This window comes from Trichosurus vulpecula, chromosome 7 (genome assembly GCF_011100635.1).
Source record: "Trichosurus vulpecula isolate mTriVul1 chromosome 7, mTriVul1.pri, whole genome shotgun sequence".
NCBI classification, from domain to species: Eukaryota; Metazoa; Chordata; class Mammalia; order Diprotodontia; family Phalangeridae; genus Trichosurus; species Trichosurus vulpecula.
In genome coordinates this window covers 191251171-191269411 of record NC_050579.1, presented here as the reverse complement: position 1 = coordinate 191269411, position 18241 = coordinate 191251171, and the positions used below count along the sequence as shown (strand labels likewise).

The following is an 18241-nucleotide window of genomic DNA, read 5'->3' as shown; positions in this document are numbered from 1 at the left end:
CTTATTGTCTCCCCTATTAGACTGTGAGCCACCTTGAGAGTAGAGGCTGGGTTTTTTTTTTGCCTGTTTTGTTTTGGTTTTGTTCTTAAAACATTTTAAAATGTTCTGTAGCTGCAGTATCTAGAACATTATAAGTGCTTGTTGATTGATATCCCTACACCATGAAGTTTAACTTGTATTCATATGTAGTGCATAATGGAATGAGAGCTGCTCTCAGAACCAGAAAAAGCTGGGTTCAAGTCCTATTTCTGATATATACCACCTGTCTCAATGCTCCAGAGAACTCTCTAAGACCATAAGCTATAGAACATTTGTTAATCTGCTTCTCTAAGACTATAAATTCTAGAATATTTGTTAACAAAAGTTAATTGGTTAACTTTCCTCACTGTGAGCTCCTTATATATATATCAAGCACAGATCTGGACAAAAATAAAAAGACTCTTAAAAAATTAAGATTAAGAAAAAGTTAATCACTAAAAAAATGTTTTATGAAGTGGGATTTTTTTTGTAAAGTTAATAAAGTTTTGCTGCTTGCAGGGAAAAATTTCAGTAATTGGAAAAATTCACTTAGGGTGCATACTCTATGTCCTGACAATACTGGATAAATGAGGCATTAACTGTAGCATTCATTAATACTTGTTCAGAACAAGTCATCATTAATCCTAGCAAGTGGTTCAGTAACTATTTTCAAGATTACTGCCATATTCAGGAGCAAATACCTTCAGCCTTTATGCGTAACTGAAACTATGTTTCATTTAAACTCAAACTTTTCATAATTAATGATATTAAAAGCTATTAGTCATCACACCCAGCGTGAGCACAGCATGTTATAGCACTTGAGATGTTTTAAAAGCACACACTGAAATAATGATATTCATTTCAATTATGAGAATTTTCATTACTAGACTTTAAAATGGTTTAACAGAGATTTTAAATGAAATTCAATTAACACTAAAACAACAAATGAGGGACACAGAGCAGACTTTGTTTAGGTCTCTTTAATCGCATAATGTCCCATAAAAAAACTACATATAAAATTAGACCAGAGCAGTTCAGAAAAACTATTTTGTCAATCCATGTCAGGGGTGCGGGGGATATGGAAGAAAGGTTTTTAAGGATCACAGAATGACAGATCCAGAATTAGAAAGGGCCTCAAGAACCTTCAAGTTCCAGTTTTCTCTCTCCCTCTTTTTTTTATAAAGAGGAAATTGAGGCCGATAGTGATAAAATGATTTGCCTTGGAACATATAAGCAACATGCTTCAGAGGTTAAGATTTGAATCCAGTCCTCTGAGTCCAGACCCAAGTATCTTTCCACTTTTGAGCTGCGTGACCTATGACAATTCACTTATCTGGGGCATACATCTCTTTAACTGTTATGAGAAAAGTAGTTCCTCGATGTTTAAAAAAAATGACCAACCTGCATATTACAGGGGACTTACTCATCATCTATATATAATAATGACCTGCTGGGAAGAAGTAGAAAGGATAAATTTTGCTCTCTTAACTGCCATCCACTGCCAGGAAGAAGACCAGAAAGAAAAGAAGGAAAAGAAAGAGAAGGAAAAGAAAAGTGAAATAGAGGGGAGAAGGAAGAGTAGGAAAAAGAAGAAGAGAGGAAAGAAGAGAAGATACCATGCTCTATACTGCCACTTGTTGCTGAGAAGGAAGAGAAAAAAGGAGACAGGAGATATTTATTGTATAACCACCTGTTACTGCTGAGAGACAGAGAAGAATCCTGCCAAAGGAACAAAGATGAAGAGGCTTTTGCTAATCTTATGATAAAGGTCACTGCCTTTTCCCAAAAGAACATAACATTATGTCAGCTGAAGGCATGAAGCTAGAAGTGGCAGATATTAAAGCTGCTTCTGATGAGCAAGCCCAGCTGAGGAGAGGAAAGACTTAGAAGTGGAACATCAAAGAAGCAGCCAAGCAAATCGACTCATCCAACTGAGAGCCTGTGTCTAGTGAGGTGTTAGGCTGGCACAGAGTGGATCAATTCAGCTTAGCAGTAGAAGCATTTGTGACACAGAAGCTACACTTGATCAAGGAATTCTTATGGACAGTTCCTAAAATTGGATAGGAAGGAGGCTATTGAAGTATATCAATATTCCAAAAAAAGAGTACTGAATTCTATAATTCTAGAGTTGTAAGGTGCCCTAGCACACATATTCCCTACCTATGTACATGTACAATACCACCCTGGGACTTAAAGGGTATATTCACTCTCGCCAAAGGCAGTATGTGCGATGGTGGGAGATTCACGTGTGGTATGTTATATAAGCATTTTATGTTTGTTTTGTATTTTCGGTAAATGTTTTGATTAATGTTAACTGAGAATAAGTGACTTATTTATTAGAGGGAAGTACACCAATGGGGGCTCATGAGCTACAGTGTTAACAGGAACAGTCACCCACATGGGTTACACCTAGAAGTAGGGAGACATAGTAGCCCGTTTTCCTGATAATATGAAGGCAGGTTAAAGGGAAAAGAGCCAGAGAGGTAAAGACTAAATGCTGGGGGCCAGTAAGAGAAGGAAGTAAGAGCACCACAGATGATACTGTTACAGACTAGATCGATCCAGGTAAACATTTGCTATACACTATACACGCTGGGATATTTTCTGATCCTTCCATACATTGTACCAGGTTGTTAATGCTTTCTCAATAGAATGTAAATCTTTGCATTCCCAGTGAGAGAGGCACAGAGTTGACACTAGATGGATGTTGAATTGGAAGGAATCTAGGAATAAGAAGGATATTTTTAAGACTGAATCCTATATCCTAGAGCTTCTTTGACTCTTCAAAGAGTACAGAGGGAGTGGAACAAGATCACCGGTGTAAGGAATTTCTTTGGAGGAGTTCTTTCCCTCTACTGACCATAGATGAGCAAATGCTCTTCGACTTAATATTTCCGAGAGTTGCCTAGAGCTCTAAGAACCTAAGAGACCTTCCCAGGGTTATACAGAAAGTATGTGTCAGAGACAGGACTTGAACCCTGGACTTCCTGATTCTGATGCAAGCTCTCTATCAACCTTATGGTGCACTCTCTGAAAGGGGCCCTTTTCCGTATTTCTAAATGCTAAAAACATCCTACAGTGCATTTCCAAGGGTCAAAATAAAAACAACAAAAACAAATGAAGTCGTTGTGGGGCACAGTGGATAGAGTGCTGGACCTAGCTGTATAACCCTAAGCAAGTCATTTAACTCCATCTGCCTCAGTTTCCTCAACTGTAAAATGCATTGTTGTGAGGATGTGTTGTAAGTATGTTCAATTTTTTTTATATTAAAAATACATATTCTGAAAGAGGCCATCTTTTGCTATTGGACTATTAACCTGAAGAACAAGATATCAATGAAATTAGTTATGAGAGTCTTCCTCTTCACATCTACAGCACAAAAACATTATTAATGACACAACGAGGATGATTAGTTATGATAATATTTGTACAGTACTTAGGACAGTGCTTTGCATACAGTAGGCGTTATATAAATGCTTATTCTTTTCCATAGCTCCCCCACCACCAACTTCTGATATTGTTACACTATATATAAAACTGTTTGATAATATAAAATTTGTATGTTGAACAAACATTTCTATAACACATACAAATCTTTCCTTACAGAATCTCAGAGTTGGAAGGGACCATCTAGTCCAATTCATACTTGCACAGGAATCTTCTCTACAACCTCTCCAATAATTAGTCATTCAGTCTTTGTTTGAAGTCCTTACGTGAAGGGATAACCACTGCCCCCCACCCCATGGCTGCCCGTATGACTCCTAGAAAGCTCTCATTGTTCTGAAGTCTTTCCCCTTGTATTGGGCTTAGTCTCCCTCTCCACATCTTCTACCCAGTGCGTCTACTTCTGCCCTCTGGGGCCAACAAGAAATGGTCCCTCTTCCATATGATTCATTTTCAGATTCTTCATCATGCCCTCATTCCCATATCCTCTCTTCTCCAGGCTAAATATTTCCAGTTCCTTCAATCAATCCTCACACAGCCTGGTCTCAAATCCTCTCACCATCCTGGCTACCCTCCTCTGGTTTCCTGTCAAGTTATCCAGGCTCTTCCTAAGCTGTGATGCCCAGAACTAAACACAGTCCTCTGGGTATAGTAGGACCACACCTTTGGAATATTACAGCCTCTGTCCTAGACACTTTGACTTTCTTACTGCTGTCTAAGACGGTAGTCAAAAAAGTTGGTGCAAATCACTTAAATCACATAATGCTTGCAGTCCACTAAAACCCTCAGATCTTTTTCATGTGTTTTTTTTTCCTCATTTTTCCCTAAGAGAAATTTTTGCAAATGAGGGAAACCATTTTGGTATTTTCTATGAAATTCTTACCTGATGATCCAGTTTCTCCTAGCATTGCTTTGCAACGCTTGCAAATTATCTTGGTATTTGCCTTTGGTTTCTGTGGAAGAGGAAAAAAAATGTCATTTAAATGTCATTCAGCTTTTCCTAAAAGGAATGTATAATTTTAACCTATTCTCCGGAGTACTGATTGAACTTTATGGTTCTATCTGCCCTTCAAACACTGAGATTACTTTGGATGTGTATATAAAATTTACATAAAGATAGAACTTTTTTTTCCACATCAAGTACAACATTCCAAAGACTCATCAATATATAGATTAACTTCCCTCAACCTAACCTTTCATAGATAACTCCCAACATTGCCATCTTTCTGAACAATAAATAGTACCTTACATTTGGAGAGACTTTATGGTTTTCAAAGAATCACAGTATACGGTCTGTCACTTGATCTCCATATCAACTCTATGAGGTAGTCAAGACAGGTATTACTGTCCCCGTTTTATAGACTGAGGAAACAGGCACGGGCAGATTTAGTGACCTTCCCTCTTCTGGACAATCATATAAGCTAGTAAGAGTCGGTCCCTTCCCATCCTGACACGGCTAGTAAGAGGCATATAAAAGACTAGAAGCCTGACCTTCTGTCACCTAGAGTACAGCGCTCCTTATATCGTATCACACTGCCTCTGCCATGAGCTGCTTATCGCTTGAAACAGCCCATTACTCAGATTTCTGACAGATGTTCATTCAACTTTGTTGCTGTTCTGTCATTTCAGTCAGGTTCAACTCTTCATGAGTTTTCTTGGTTTGCCATTTCCTGCTCCAGCTCATTTTACACATGAGGAAACTGAGACAAATATGGTTAAGTGACTTCCCAAGGTGACACAACCAGTAAGTGTCTGAGGCCAGATTCGAACACAGATCTTCCTGACTCTAGGCCCACCTACTGCACCACCTAGTTGCCTCGTTCAAATTCACCCTATTATTAGTCTTCCAGAATAATGTTTGCACCCAGTGCTTACACACGTTGCTAATATACAGGGATGGTAAGTATCCTAAAATAAACCTTAAGAGTATGCTTAATTATTTTTTTAATATTAAAAAATACATATTCTAAAAGAGGCCATCTTTTGCTATTGGACTATTAACCTAAAGAACAAGATATCAACGAAATTAGTTATGAGAGCCTTCCTCTTCACATCTACAGCACAAAAACATTATTAGTGACACAATGAACTCCACACGGAAGGGGTAGGAGGCAAATAAAAAGTGGGCTGAGGGAAAGTAGCCTGTGGTTAATGGTTCTTAATGGTGGAGCCCATCTGGAAATCAATGGACTAGTTTGTATCAGTCCAGGTGAAAAAAGCTGGAATGACTGGTACATGGAAAAACATCTGCTGGTCCAACATAGATGTAAAGGAAGCCCTATGACAGATTCAGAGAAAAATGGGAAGGCTTGTATCAACTGATACAGAGACAAATAAGGAGAACAAGCAAAACAAGTTACACGATCACCACAATAAAAGAAAACAGGTTTGAAAGACTTCAGAGCTCCGATGAAAGCAAAGAGCCAATCCTGACTTCAGAAGATTGGTGAAAAAGCAAAGAAAAGAGACTAGAGGTCTGGAACAAGACAAACATTTTCAGATGTGGCCAAAGTGTTGATTTGTTTTCCTTGACTAGGGAAGGGGATAAGCATTTGTTAAGCATTTACTAAGTGTCAGGAACTGCACTCTGACAAATATTTCCTCATTGGATCCTCACAACAACCCTACGAGGTGGGTACTATTTTCATCCCCAGTTGAGGAAACTGAGGCAGATGAGGGTTAAGTGACTTGCCCAGGGTCATATTACTAGTAAGTTATCTGAGGCTGAATTTGAACTCGGGTCTTCCTGACTCCAAGACCAGTGGTTTACCCACTATATCACCTAGCTACATATACTTATCTTTTATAAGGAAGAGATTTGGGGATAGAAGGAGTGAGATGGGATTTGGTGGCTAGGAACAGAGATGCAAAAAATAAAAGGAAAAAAGAATATCAATAAACAGAGAGAGAAGAAAACAAAAAAGACCAGACAGGGATACAAACGGAACACTTTTGTTACTATCTAGCAAATTTAATATATATTTTTTTTAAAAAATTAAAATCGTAAAGTTCACTTATACAAACCCTTTATTCTTTGTATGTTGAACTATTTGTTAGTGACTGTTTAAAAAAAAGTTGAGAAAATCCCATATAGGTTCCTATTGAGATCCTTCTCTAACAGAATAAAGAATAATGATTATGTTCAATACTAAAACTGAAAATTATTCTATAAAGACATCTTGTATGCTTGTATTTAACAGATTCCTGACGCCCAGTCAAACAAGAATAAGAAAACCTAAGAAATTTTGAGAAGGAACTACCTGAGAGACCCTCAGATGAACAGAGATCTGGAGCAGCAAACAGGTAAGAGCCACTAATGAGCAACATCAGTTCAAAAGACACCAGTTTTGAACAAACTTCATGGGTTCATAGACTTAGAGGAAACTTAGAGAACATCTGAGGCAGGCAGGCAGGGCCATAGTGCACAGAGTTCCAGGCCTAGAGTCAGGAAGACTCATCTTCATGAGTCCAAATCTGGCCTCAGATACTTACTAGCTGTGTGACCCTGGGCAAGTCATCTAACCCTGTTTGCCTCCGTTTCCCCATCTGTAAAATGAGCTGAAGAAGGAAATGGCAAAACACTCCGGTATCTCTGCCAAGAAAACCCGAAATGGGGTCACAAAGAGTGGGACATGACTAAAAAAAGATCGAACAACAGAGAACATCTAGTCCGACTCTCTCATTTTAGAGACAATAAAAAGGTACCAAGAGGTGAAATTACTATTTCAAGATCACAATGATAATAAGTAGCAGAATCAGGATTTGAACCTAGATCGTAGCTCCAATCCAGTGTTCTTTACACTATAACATAAAGTTCAGGTCTGACCGCATGTGGTAGAGGCAATAGCTTAACCCTAGGCAGGCCACTAAACCTGCCTATGCCTCAGTTTCCTAGGTCTATAAAATGGGGACCTGCCTTGACTGCCTCATAAAGTTTATATGAGAATCAGCAAAATATATATGGTGATTCCTTGAAAACCATAAAGCTCTATATGAATGTAAGGTATTATTTATTGCTGAGACTAATTGGCAGCGTTGGGAGTTATCTATGTGAGGTCAGGTTGCAAGTTCGGCCAATTTTTCTTTAAACAATACTGAGACCATCCTTGAGACTTGGTTGGTTCAGAAAACTAAAGGTCGGGCTGTTGAGATCACTCCCTGTTCACCTGAGTACAAAGCAGTCAAAAGGGGTTCCAAGTCCTTTCTCTGATTCTTGGCTGGTGAATCAGACAAGGAGCTTTATTCACCTGGAGGTATCCTCAACACCTATCTTCATGGAATAACCTTCTCCCACTATGGTTAAGTAAATCTCTTTTTTGTTAACTATTAAATGACTTACAAAGCATCTCATTTTGTTCCTTTATCAAAACTAAACTATCAGAGGATTGGACTGAGTCAGGCTCTGCCCCAGAACACCACGTCACACACATCCCCTACTAAATAAACTCTAGCGGTTCTGATGGAATCCTAATAAAGCTGCCCCCAGACCCAACATTCTAACTTCCTTATGGGCCCCACTGTACAGCAGGCACATCCTGATTTAACCACATAATCTGGCTTTAACCACACCTCAGGCCCCCGGCCTCAATACAGCCACTGCCCCTAGCTAGCCACTGCCCCCAGATCCAATTCACATATTTGAACAGGTGTGTCCTTGTATTCAACCACAATCACATCACCCATTTAGCCCAAGACAGGACCACAATACCTAACTATCCATCTTGACTGGACAGGACCACAATAGCTAGCCAATCAGAAAGCAGCATGACCAGGATGTTTGACCACCCGAACCACAGAATGGACACCTCCCCTATTACTGATCACTTAACAAACCTCTCCTGCCTTTTTAATATTCATAATTCTCATTGTGTAATCAGCATCAATACAGTATAAAATTGCCTGTCCTGTCTTACTAAGTTGCCGGTTCCTCTTGGAACCTAGCCTGCTTCTGAGGGACATCAATCTTCAATAAATACCTGTACTTGGATTAGAGGTGGTCTGACTCTGAATTCTTTGAGACACACCATGAAACCTCAACAGTTCTCTATTACTTCTAGAATCAAATATAAACTCTTGTTTGGCATTTAAAGCTCTTTACAACTTCATCCCTACCTACCTTTCCAGTCTTCTTACATTATTCCCTTCATGCAATCTGCAATCTAACCATTCCAGTCTACTTGCAGCATCCATCTCTGCTCATTCATGGGCCATCTCCCAAGACTAGAATGTTCTCACCTCTCTTGCCCACCTCTTAGAAACCCAAGAATCCTTCAAGATTCAGCTCAAATGCCACCCTCTACAGGAAGCCTTTCCTAGTGCCCCAGGCTACTAGTTCCTTCCTTTGCCCAGGTTACATCATATACACTCTATATGTATATCCTACATACTTATTTTATGTACATATTGTCTCCCCCACTCAAATATAAGCTCCTTGAAGGCAGGGACAACTTTTACTCCTTCTTTGTATCCCCAGCACTTACCACAGTGAGACACGGTAAGGCATTAATAAATGCTTACTGATTGATTATCGGTAACACCACATTTACCACAGGCGGGCCCAAAGACCTAAAGGATGAAATCTCAGATGTATCAAAATCCAGAAAATTGATCTAGGAACTTGAAAGGTTTGTGCTGTGTCTGCATTTCTGTGCAAGATGACTGACAACTTTGTCTGTGTCAAGAGAAAATTGGTCTCCCTGTTACGGGGGGGAAGTGGAGTTTGGAACACGGGAATGACTGATCCAAGAAGGAAATAAGAAACAACATCTCAAGGAGGTGGAAGAGAAGTAAAAGAAGGGCTGATAGGCTGGTGGAAAGAAGAACGTAGTACAAAGTAGAGAGGGAAAGAGAAGAGACAACTACTGGAGTTGTTATTATAAAATAGGCAGGAAATATTTAAAATAAATTATGGATTGGGACCTTTGGAGGAACAAGTGATTTACCAAACTCCATAGAAAAGATTAAAAAGACAGCTAGGTGATGCAGTGGATAGAATGCTGGGCTTGGAAATCATGAAGACCAGAGTATTAAACCTGCCTTAGACCCTTACTAGCTGTAGGACCCTGGACAAATCATGTAATCGCTTTCTGCCTCAGTTTCCTCATCTGTAAACATCACCTACCTTAAAGGGTTGTTATAAGGATCAAATGAGACAAGCAATGTAAGGAGCTTTGCAAAACTTCAACCTGTATACATATGTGTGTATGATTATTCTTATTAATCAATCAATCAATAAACATTTATTAAGCACTTAAAATGTGCCAGGCACTGTGCTAAGCATTAATGATAGAAAAGAAGCAAAAGACAATCCCTGCCCTCAGGGAGCTTACAAGCTAATGGGGAGACAACCTGCAAACAAATATATACAGGGCAAGCTATATTCAAGAGAAGTAAGAAATAATTAACAGGAGGAAGGCACTGGAATTAAGAGGGGTGCGGAAAGGGTCCTGTAGAAGGTGGGATTTTAATGGAGACATAAAGGAAGTCAGGGAGATCAGTTGTTGGAGCAGAGGAGGGGGAACATTCCAGGCATATTATTATTACTGTGACAGAGAACTGACATATCAACCAATTCATAACTGGCTGGCTTGAGAAAGAGAAACGAATCGTGGCAGTCTGTTAGCTGAGGAGATAGAAGGTGGTTGTACATACATCTGACACAGCCAATCCAACGGTGCGCTGTGTTCTGGAGAAATGCTAGCATGATGAAGATACAGCTGAGACTGTTCTTCAGTCGTGGAGATTCAAGTGAAAATTATGGAGATTCAAGTGACATACTCCCAGAAGAAACCTGCAGAAACTCGCAAGGGACTCGGCAGTCCTAGGCATACAAGTAAAGATACTAGGGGCATAGGTTGGTATTTTCATCATACTTTCCAACTGAAGCATGAAAGATCAGAAGGGCAAGAAAGGTATGTTACAAGCTTGTCTGCAGCACAATCCTTTGGTGGCTAGAAATCCCAGTATTTTCTTGGCATTGGTCAACAGATGCCTACCAAATCCCACAAAATAAAAATACAATTTTGCTAGAGAGAGAGAGAGATTTAATGATATCAAGAGAAAGATTTAATTATATCAAGTATACAGACTATAGGGGAAATTCTTACCTCTATAACAAATATACAATTCCAGTACAAGTTAAAACTTATCATGAGAGGGGTTCTGGACAAATGCCTGTCTGAACCGAGACAGACGGATCAGCTCCCCCAAGACTTAGTCCAACAAAAAACTAAAAATCACAGGAGGTTGAATAAATGATTAAGAATTCCAATGGGAAACTACATACAGTAAGTGGATTTTTCTACCCAGAACTGCACAAGTCAGACTGTGGCAACTAGAAAGGGGGCCATTAACAAAGCCAGTGCCACCACAGGCAGACAAGTCAACAAGATCTCAGATGGACCAGAGGTAGGCCAGAGACACTACAGCCTACAGAAATCTGTGTCCAACTTCAGGAACAGCAAGGCTCTGGTGAACATTCCCAGGGTTTCCACATTTCCCACTAACTATTCTGCTTTTGAATTTATCCAAAAGTCTCTATCATGCCTTCCTTCTCCAGGAAACTCATCACTGGGAAATCTCATTATCCTCCAAAACTGAATCAGCCTGGTACTCCCATTTCATCGGGACCCTATGTTTGGACCCACTGACTGGAGAACAGGTCCATGGGCTCCAGTTTTTTAAACTGGATGGGGCTTTAATGAGGGAACTCAGCAGTTTTTCTCTTCATTTCCCACCAGCTACACTGCTTTTGCACTTCTTTGGGACTCTCCATCATGCCCTGGCATCAGATACCTTCTTCTTCCTCCCCACTTTTCTGTTTCTTTTGGTATCTGGTCTTCCCCTATTGGGAACTAGGTGATGCAGTGGATGGAGGACTGGACTTGGGATCAGGAAGATTCACCTTCATGAGTTCAAATCTGGCTCCAGACACTAGCTGTATGACCCTGGACAAGTCACTTAACCCTATTTGCCTCAGTTCCTCATGTGTAAAATGAGCTGGAGAAGGAAAATGGCAAACCACTCTAGTATCTTTGCCAAGAAAACCCCAAAGATGGGGTCATGAAGAGTCAGACATGACTTAAACAACTCAACAACTTCCTCTATTAGACTGTAAGCTCCTGGAGGGCAGGGACTGTCTTTGTTTTTATTTGTATTTATATCCCCAGCACTTACCACAGCAGTAGGCATTTATAAAAGCTTATTGATTGAATGATGGTTCAAGGTGGTTGGAAATCCTCAGTAGAGACTTTGGAAGCCAGGAAGAGTGAAAGCAAGCAGCAAAGGCACGTCAGTACTCTGACCCAGATAGATAGGCCAGAGTCTAGGAGGTCCACAGTATTATTGTCCTAAGGTTCTATACAAGACCTTGAAGAGCTAGCACTCTGAACCTAAAGATCCAAAGTGCTCTCATCCAATCATGTAAGTCAGTACAGGAACTTAGGTGACCCAGAGCAAGACCAAGCTGGGCCAACTATCTCACTTAAAAATGTAGCAAGGGGAAGAATCTGACCCTCAAACAAAGATCTAGATGAGAAACTAAGGCAAGAGAGATGAGTAAACACCAATCCTGGGCAAATCACAATCTCTCTAGGTTCCCATTTCCTCATCTGTAAAATGAAGGAGTTGGAATTCATGACCTCTAAAGGCCATTTTAAGATCTCTTAATGGGATCTATCAAGTATATAGATATTTGGAACAGCCAATAATAAATTTATGTTCCTATGTAGAGGGCTTTAAGCTGAAATGAAAGGAGAGGGAGAAAATGCCAAGGTGCACATGTCAAACCAGATCCAAAGCAAAATACAATATCTGACAAAGAAAGACAGAAGTGCCAGCGGAAACTAATGAGAAAACCAAAAATACTACTATTAGCCTCAAATGTTCATATACCAATACACAAAATAATGCAAAATGAACAAAAATGAAATGGATATCTTGACCACAAGTAGGAAAATAGAGGCTTACCTCTATCTCTGAGATTTGGTGGTATGCCACTTACGGTAAGAATATGGTAAAGGAAGGGCATGCTTTTAAGACAGAATGTGTTATAATGAAAGAATACAAGACTTGGAAGTCAAAAAACCTGGGTTCTAATCTTAGCTGTATTATTCACTAGGTATGTGATGATGGGGAAAGTCTGTTAAGTTCTAAGCCTCATTTGTAGAAGAGGGATAATACTCAAGAGATCAAAAAAAAAAAAAGAAAAAGGATCCATATGTACAAAAATATGTACAGCCAGTCTTTTTGGTAATGACAAAAAACAAGAAACTAAGGGGGTGCCCAATACTTGGGGAATGTCTGAACAAATTATGTATAAAAAAAAATAGAATACTACAATACTTTAGGAAGTTAGAGCAATAAGAATTTATTAAGCAACTATTTTGTGCTAAGCATTGTGCTATGCACTGGGGATTCAAAGGAAGGCAAAAAGTCTCTGTTCTCAAAGAGCTCATTTGCCCAATCTAAGTGAATAAGACAACATGCATACAATTACGTACAAGCAAGGAATATGCAGAATATAATGTAACTAATAAAAAAAAAAGGAAAGCACTACTATTAAAGGTGACTGGGAGAGGTTTCTTGCAGGACCTTAGCTGAAACATGAAGAAAGTCAAAGAAGCCAGAAGACAGAGATGAGAAAAAAAAGAGAATTCCAGGCATAGGGAAGAATCAATGAAAATAATGCCAAATAATAAAAGGCACAGTTTCAGAGAATCCTGGGAAGACCTGTACGAACTGATGCAGAGTGAAGTAAGCAGAACCAGGAGTATGATATATACAAAAACAACAATGCTGTAAAGACAAAGGACTTTGAAAGACTTAAGAACTGTGAGCAAAATAAAAGCCAGCCATGATTCCCAAGGACCAATGATAAAGCATGCAACCTGCTTCCTAAAAGGGAGGTGAACGACACAAGATACAGAATGAGACACACATTTTTTAACATTGCCAAATTGGGAATTAGTCTTGTTTAACAATGCAGATTCATTACCAGCACTCTGTTTTCTTTTTTTCTTAATGGGAGTGAGGGAACTAGAGAAAAATAAATGCTTACTATTTAAAAAAACAATAATAAAATAAAAATTAGGTATAATACTGGGTACACTGGCCACCTTACAGAATCACTATGATAAAACACTTTGTAAATTACAAAGTGCTATATAAACCTGAGTTATTATTATATTTTTTTAAAGACAAGATACAAGGGAAGCTGGAGCACCAGGCTGAGAGTTAGGAAGACTTGAGCTCGGATTTGGCCTGAGACACTCACTAGCTGTGTGACCCTGGACAAATCACTTAACCTCTGTTTAACTCAATTTCTTCATTTATCAAATGGAAATAATAATAGCCCTTACCTCACAAGACTGTTGTGAGATTCAAATGTTAAGGGGCTTAGCGCAGTGCCTGGTACATAGTAAAATGCTATAAAAATGTGAGTTATCATCATTATTAAACCAAAGGGATGGCAGAGTCACACCATATCTTGAGCCTTTTATGTATTCTCCTCTCTTGCTGCCTACTGACATCCTATTCGTCCTTCAAGGCTTAGCTCAAATGCTACTTCCTCCATGAAGTTTTCCCTGATCCCTCCACCTGAAAGTAAGTTATTCCTCAGTAGGTCTCAAAGCTCTTTATGTTATTTTAGTGCTCTTATACAAACACCATGGCATAACAGATAGAGCCAGGAAGACATGAGCTGAAGCCCTGCATCTGACTCATAATGGTTGTGTGACTCTGCACAAGTCATTTAATCTCTCACTCTTGAAGACTGTAAATTGCATAGTAGGTACCAACCTACATTGGTGGAGAGTGTTTCCTTAACCAGGAGCTCCTTGTACCAATTAAATTCAAAGGTCCAGTCCCCATCCCTATGCACAAACATTTTAATTTGTTTTCTACTTATCATTATACATAATTTATCACCTCCGCTAGATGATAAACTCCAAGAAAAAGAGGACAATGCCTAAGTTTGTATTTCTCCCAACAACTGGCACGATGTCTTGCAAACAGAATTCCCTTAAACAAGTGTTTGCATGAATGTAACCAAGGAAATGAAGCCATAGATTGGCCCAATTCTATTAAGAATCATGTCAGGAAAGTTAAAGGCCAGAAGGAGTCAACACTTATTAAGACAACAAAAAGGGTTGTTTTTTTTTAATTTAATATTATTTTAATGTTATCATTGAATGAAGAAGAACAAGAAAGGGAGAAAAGCTCTGCTCTAGGTGGAAGCAAAAGCAGAAAATAATTCAATTTCTATTGTGCTTTCACCTTCCTTGTCAAAAAGAATGATCTTCAGTCTGAAGGGGGGTGTGGAGAATAAAAATGGTTATGAGGGAAGAGAAAGCCAAGATGAGTGAGTGAGGTGAGAGTAAGAGGGAACCTAGCTGCTCTAAATGAGTTCAAGTCACTTGGGCCCAATGAATTACATGCCAAGATACAAATTAAAAAGTACCTGCAGCTGAGGCTACTGAAATACCATCTGTGTTCTTGGAAAAAGAGTGGAGAATTAAAGAAGTGATATAGGACAAGAAATGGGCAAAGACTGTCCCAATTTTCCAAAAAAGAGAAAGAAGGTAAATTGTGAAAATTGGTGAGTTTTATGTCTATCCCTGGCAAAATTCTAGAACAGATTATTACATGGATGAATTCGTGAGCACTTAGAAAGAAAAACAGTGATCACTACAAGCTAACACAGGATCATTAAGAACAAATCATGTCAGGCTAACCTCATTTTCTTTTTTGACATGGTATAATGGTATTTTAAATTTGAAGATCTTTTCCACCCATTAATAGGCCATATGACCTACTTACATCACAGGAAGCCTAAGTCACATGTAGGGGTAGAAGCTTGCTGAGAGGAAAAGGAAAGCGTGCCACAGGAAATGGAGAGAGAAAGCAGTTAGAACTAAGGGAGAGAGCAGATGCGCTGGCTGTACCATGAGTGTGTATGTTGGTGGCAAGGCCCCAGCAGCAGGGTGGAAGGTTATGGGATGGAGTGGTTCTCTGCTGTGATGTTGTGCATTGAATTCTTTGCTACTGTGGTGGATTGGGCTTATTGGTTTTGAGATCTCTTTGTCTGGTGTCTGAATGAATGGTTCACTTCTTCTACCTTCTATATGGAGAGTCCCTTATATTTTGCGATACAGAACCACATATACATATTGACAATTATCATCTATATTGTGATTATTGCCTTGCTAATACACATGATTGCTATACTAGTAGAATTGAGGAATACTACATACAGTACATCTAGATGTTTTTTGTAGCATGTGACAAAGTGCCTCATGACATCCTTGTGAACAAGACTAGAGTGACAGGAACCAGACAAATGGTAAGTTAAGTGGATTCATAACTGGTTGAAAAACCAAACCAAAATATTATTAATTAAAGGACAGATGTCAACCAGCAGGTCTTTAGGGGAACACCCCAGGGATCTATCCATGGCTCTTTTCTGTTCAAAAGTTTCATCATTAAGTTGGATTAAGACAAATGAGGGGTTTACCAGGTAGAAGGATGACAGGGTATGGGGAGGGATCTATTACATGTCGGCTGAAAGAATCTTCCTACATTTGGTCCTTCCCTTCAATCTAACAAGAACAGATGTAATAGGGATAAATGTCTAGTTTTACATTACTTCAATAGACTAATATCATCAAAATTCACTCCTTCTAATAACATAGATCACAACCTATTCATATCCTGTGCAACTTCTGTCTATTTCTTCCCATAAATTCTCTATAGGAGTTCCAATTGATGCACTAGGCACCTTCTTCTACTTCTTTTGGTACTACATAGATCATGGAACATGAAGGATGTCCATTGGTTAGCCATCTATTTTACTACTCCTCCGCTTCCAGTCTTATCTTTCTGTGATGACATACTTCACATCACTTCAGAGTGATTGTTCATCAAGAATATCTTTTCATAATTCATGATTAATAAGTGCCTTTTCATTGCCCTTGGGATGACCCTAAACTTAAAATCTTTGAAGACTGTGGCAATACATGAATCCCAGCTAATAAGACCAGGAGAATACTGATGCTAAAAAATGGGCCTCTATTCCATAGAGAAGCTTGGACAATCAAAGATTTCACAAAAGAAATCCATCCTGCTATCCTCCCATTCAATGCAGGGCCAGAGCTCACTGTCCATCCAACGGTATCTTTCCAAGATACATACACTGACTGACCAGAGCTATGGGCAATACATCAATTGCATATCATGGTCTGCCCAAAAAGTATTATTCGCCCACTTGATTTTCCCTGTGAGGATAGTTAGGATGAATATTTTTCATTTCACTAAGGAGACAGAGCAATGTATCAGGGCTTGCAGGAATCATTACAATGTCATCTACAAACAGGAGGTCCTTCTGGAGGATCTCACCATCTCCAGTGACTCCCTGTTTCATTTGGACTCCGTCCTCCACAATGGTGGCAAATACCATTTATTCAGCATGTCTCCCTCTTTTATTCTGTTTGAGGATAATAATGAGAGGTCATTTGAACAAAGTCATATCTGTTGGTACAATTTCAAAGAAATCTTGTATGATTTTAATATGAAGGCAGCATTTTATTCATCAATTTTTTATTGTCAACAAAAAATAATCACAGTAGGATCTGGTATCCTCTACAACGGAGGAATTAAGGACTGCAATACTCCCCAGTGCATCCAAGCAGATTAAAATGTAATTGGGAAATATTAAACAAAATAAATAAAAAATAATAGAACATGATGTTAATATATGGTTTTCTAAGTCAATACGTGGCCTGCAGAGATCCTTAGGTATGGTTTAATGGTCTCTTTCTATTTCAGTTTAACACAACTGCCCTATATCTTTTAGCTAAATATATGAACATAAAGATGTAATCCATCATAGAATAACATTTTCAAAAGTGTTCTTATTCATAGCTTCATCAAGTATACCCTAAATATACGTATAAGACTTCTCATAAAGAATTTGTAGAGATGGGGAAGTAGGCTTATGGTTCAGTAGTCATTTCTTTTTGGTAATAAAATTTGGTAATAAAAATCCTGCAATTAGACTTAAAACACTCATCTGCATAAGCACAAGAAATCAACTCTGACTATTCTTCGGAAGGACAAACACTGAAGCTGAAGTTTAAATACTTTGGCCGAATAAGGAGAAGACAGGAATTATTGGAAAAGACTCTGATGCTGAGAAAGATTGAAGGCAATAGGAGAAAGGGATGGCAGAGGACAAGATGGACAGATAGAGTCATGGAAGAAATGAACGTGAGCTTGGACACACTTTAGGAGATAATGGAAGACGGAAGCCTGGTGTGCTATGGTCCACAGGGTCACAAAGAATCAGACAAAACTGAATAAATGAACAACAACAAATAAGTGCTGGATGGGCAGAAAACAACTAGCATTTTCATGTGAAAAAGACAGAGTGAGAGATTTTAGGTGAGAACAAGTTCAGTGAGGCAACTATGATTTGAATGCCAAAATAAACAAGTACAGCATAGAGAAGGGGAGTGACAGTTCTCTGTTCTGGGCAAATGAGTATTACTATGTTCTGTATCGGACACCACTTTTGAGGTACACCAGATTACGCCAAGAAGAGGGCAGCCAGAATGGTAAGAGGTCCTAAAACCATGAGAGATGACAATCAGTAGGCAAAAGTTGTGATGTTTAGCTTAGAAAAACTTAAGAGAAAGATGATATCTATTTCCAAATAATTTGAAGGACTATCTTACAAAAAAGGGCTTAAACTTATGTTGTATGATTCCAGAGGGGAAACTTAGCA

The 18241-nt window shown here is 39.0% G+C and overlaps 1 protein-coding gene across 1 annotated transcript in view; it reads right to left on the bottom strand.

Annotated features, from left to right (window-relative positions):
* The window catches only part of UBE3D (ubiquitin protein ligase E3D), a 222303-nt gene that overhangs the window by 165220 nt on the left and 38842 nt on the right, over nucleotides 1–18241 (bottom strand). Inside the window, exon 5 of the mRNA XM_036767613.1 lies at nucleotides 4346–4415. Coding sequence (XP_036623508.1) covers nucleotides 4346–4415 — 70 coding nt within the window. The remainder of the gene's footprint in view (nucleotides 1–4345; nucleotides 4416–18241) is intronic.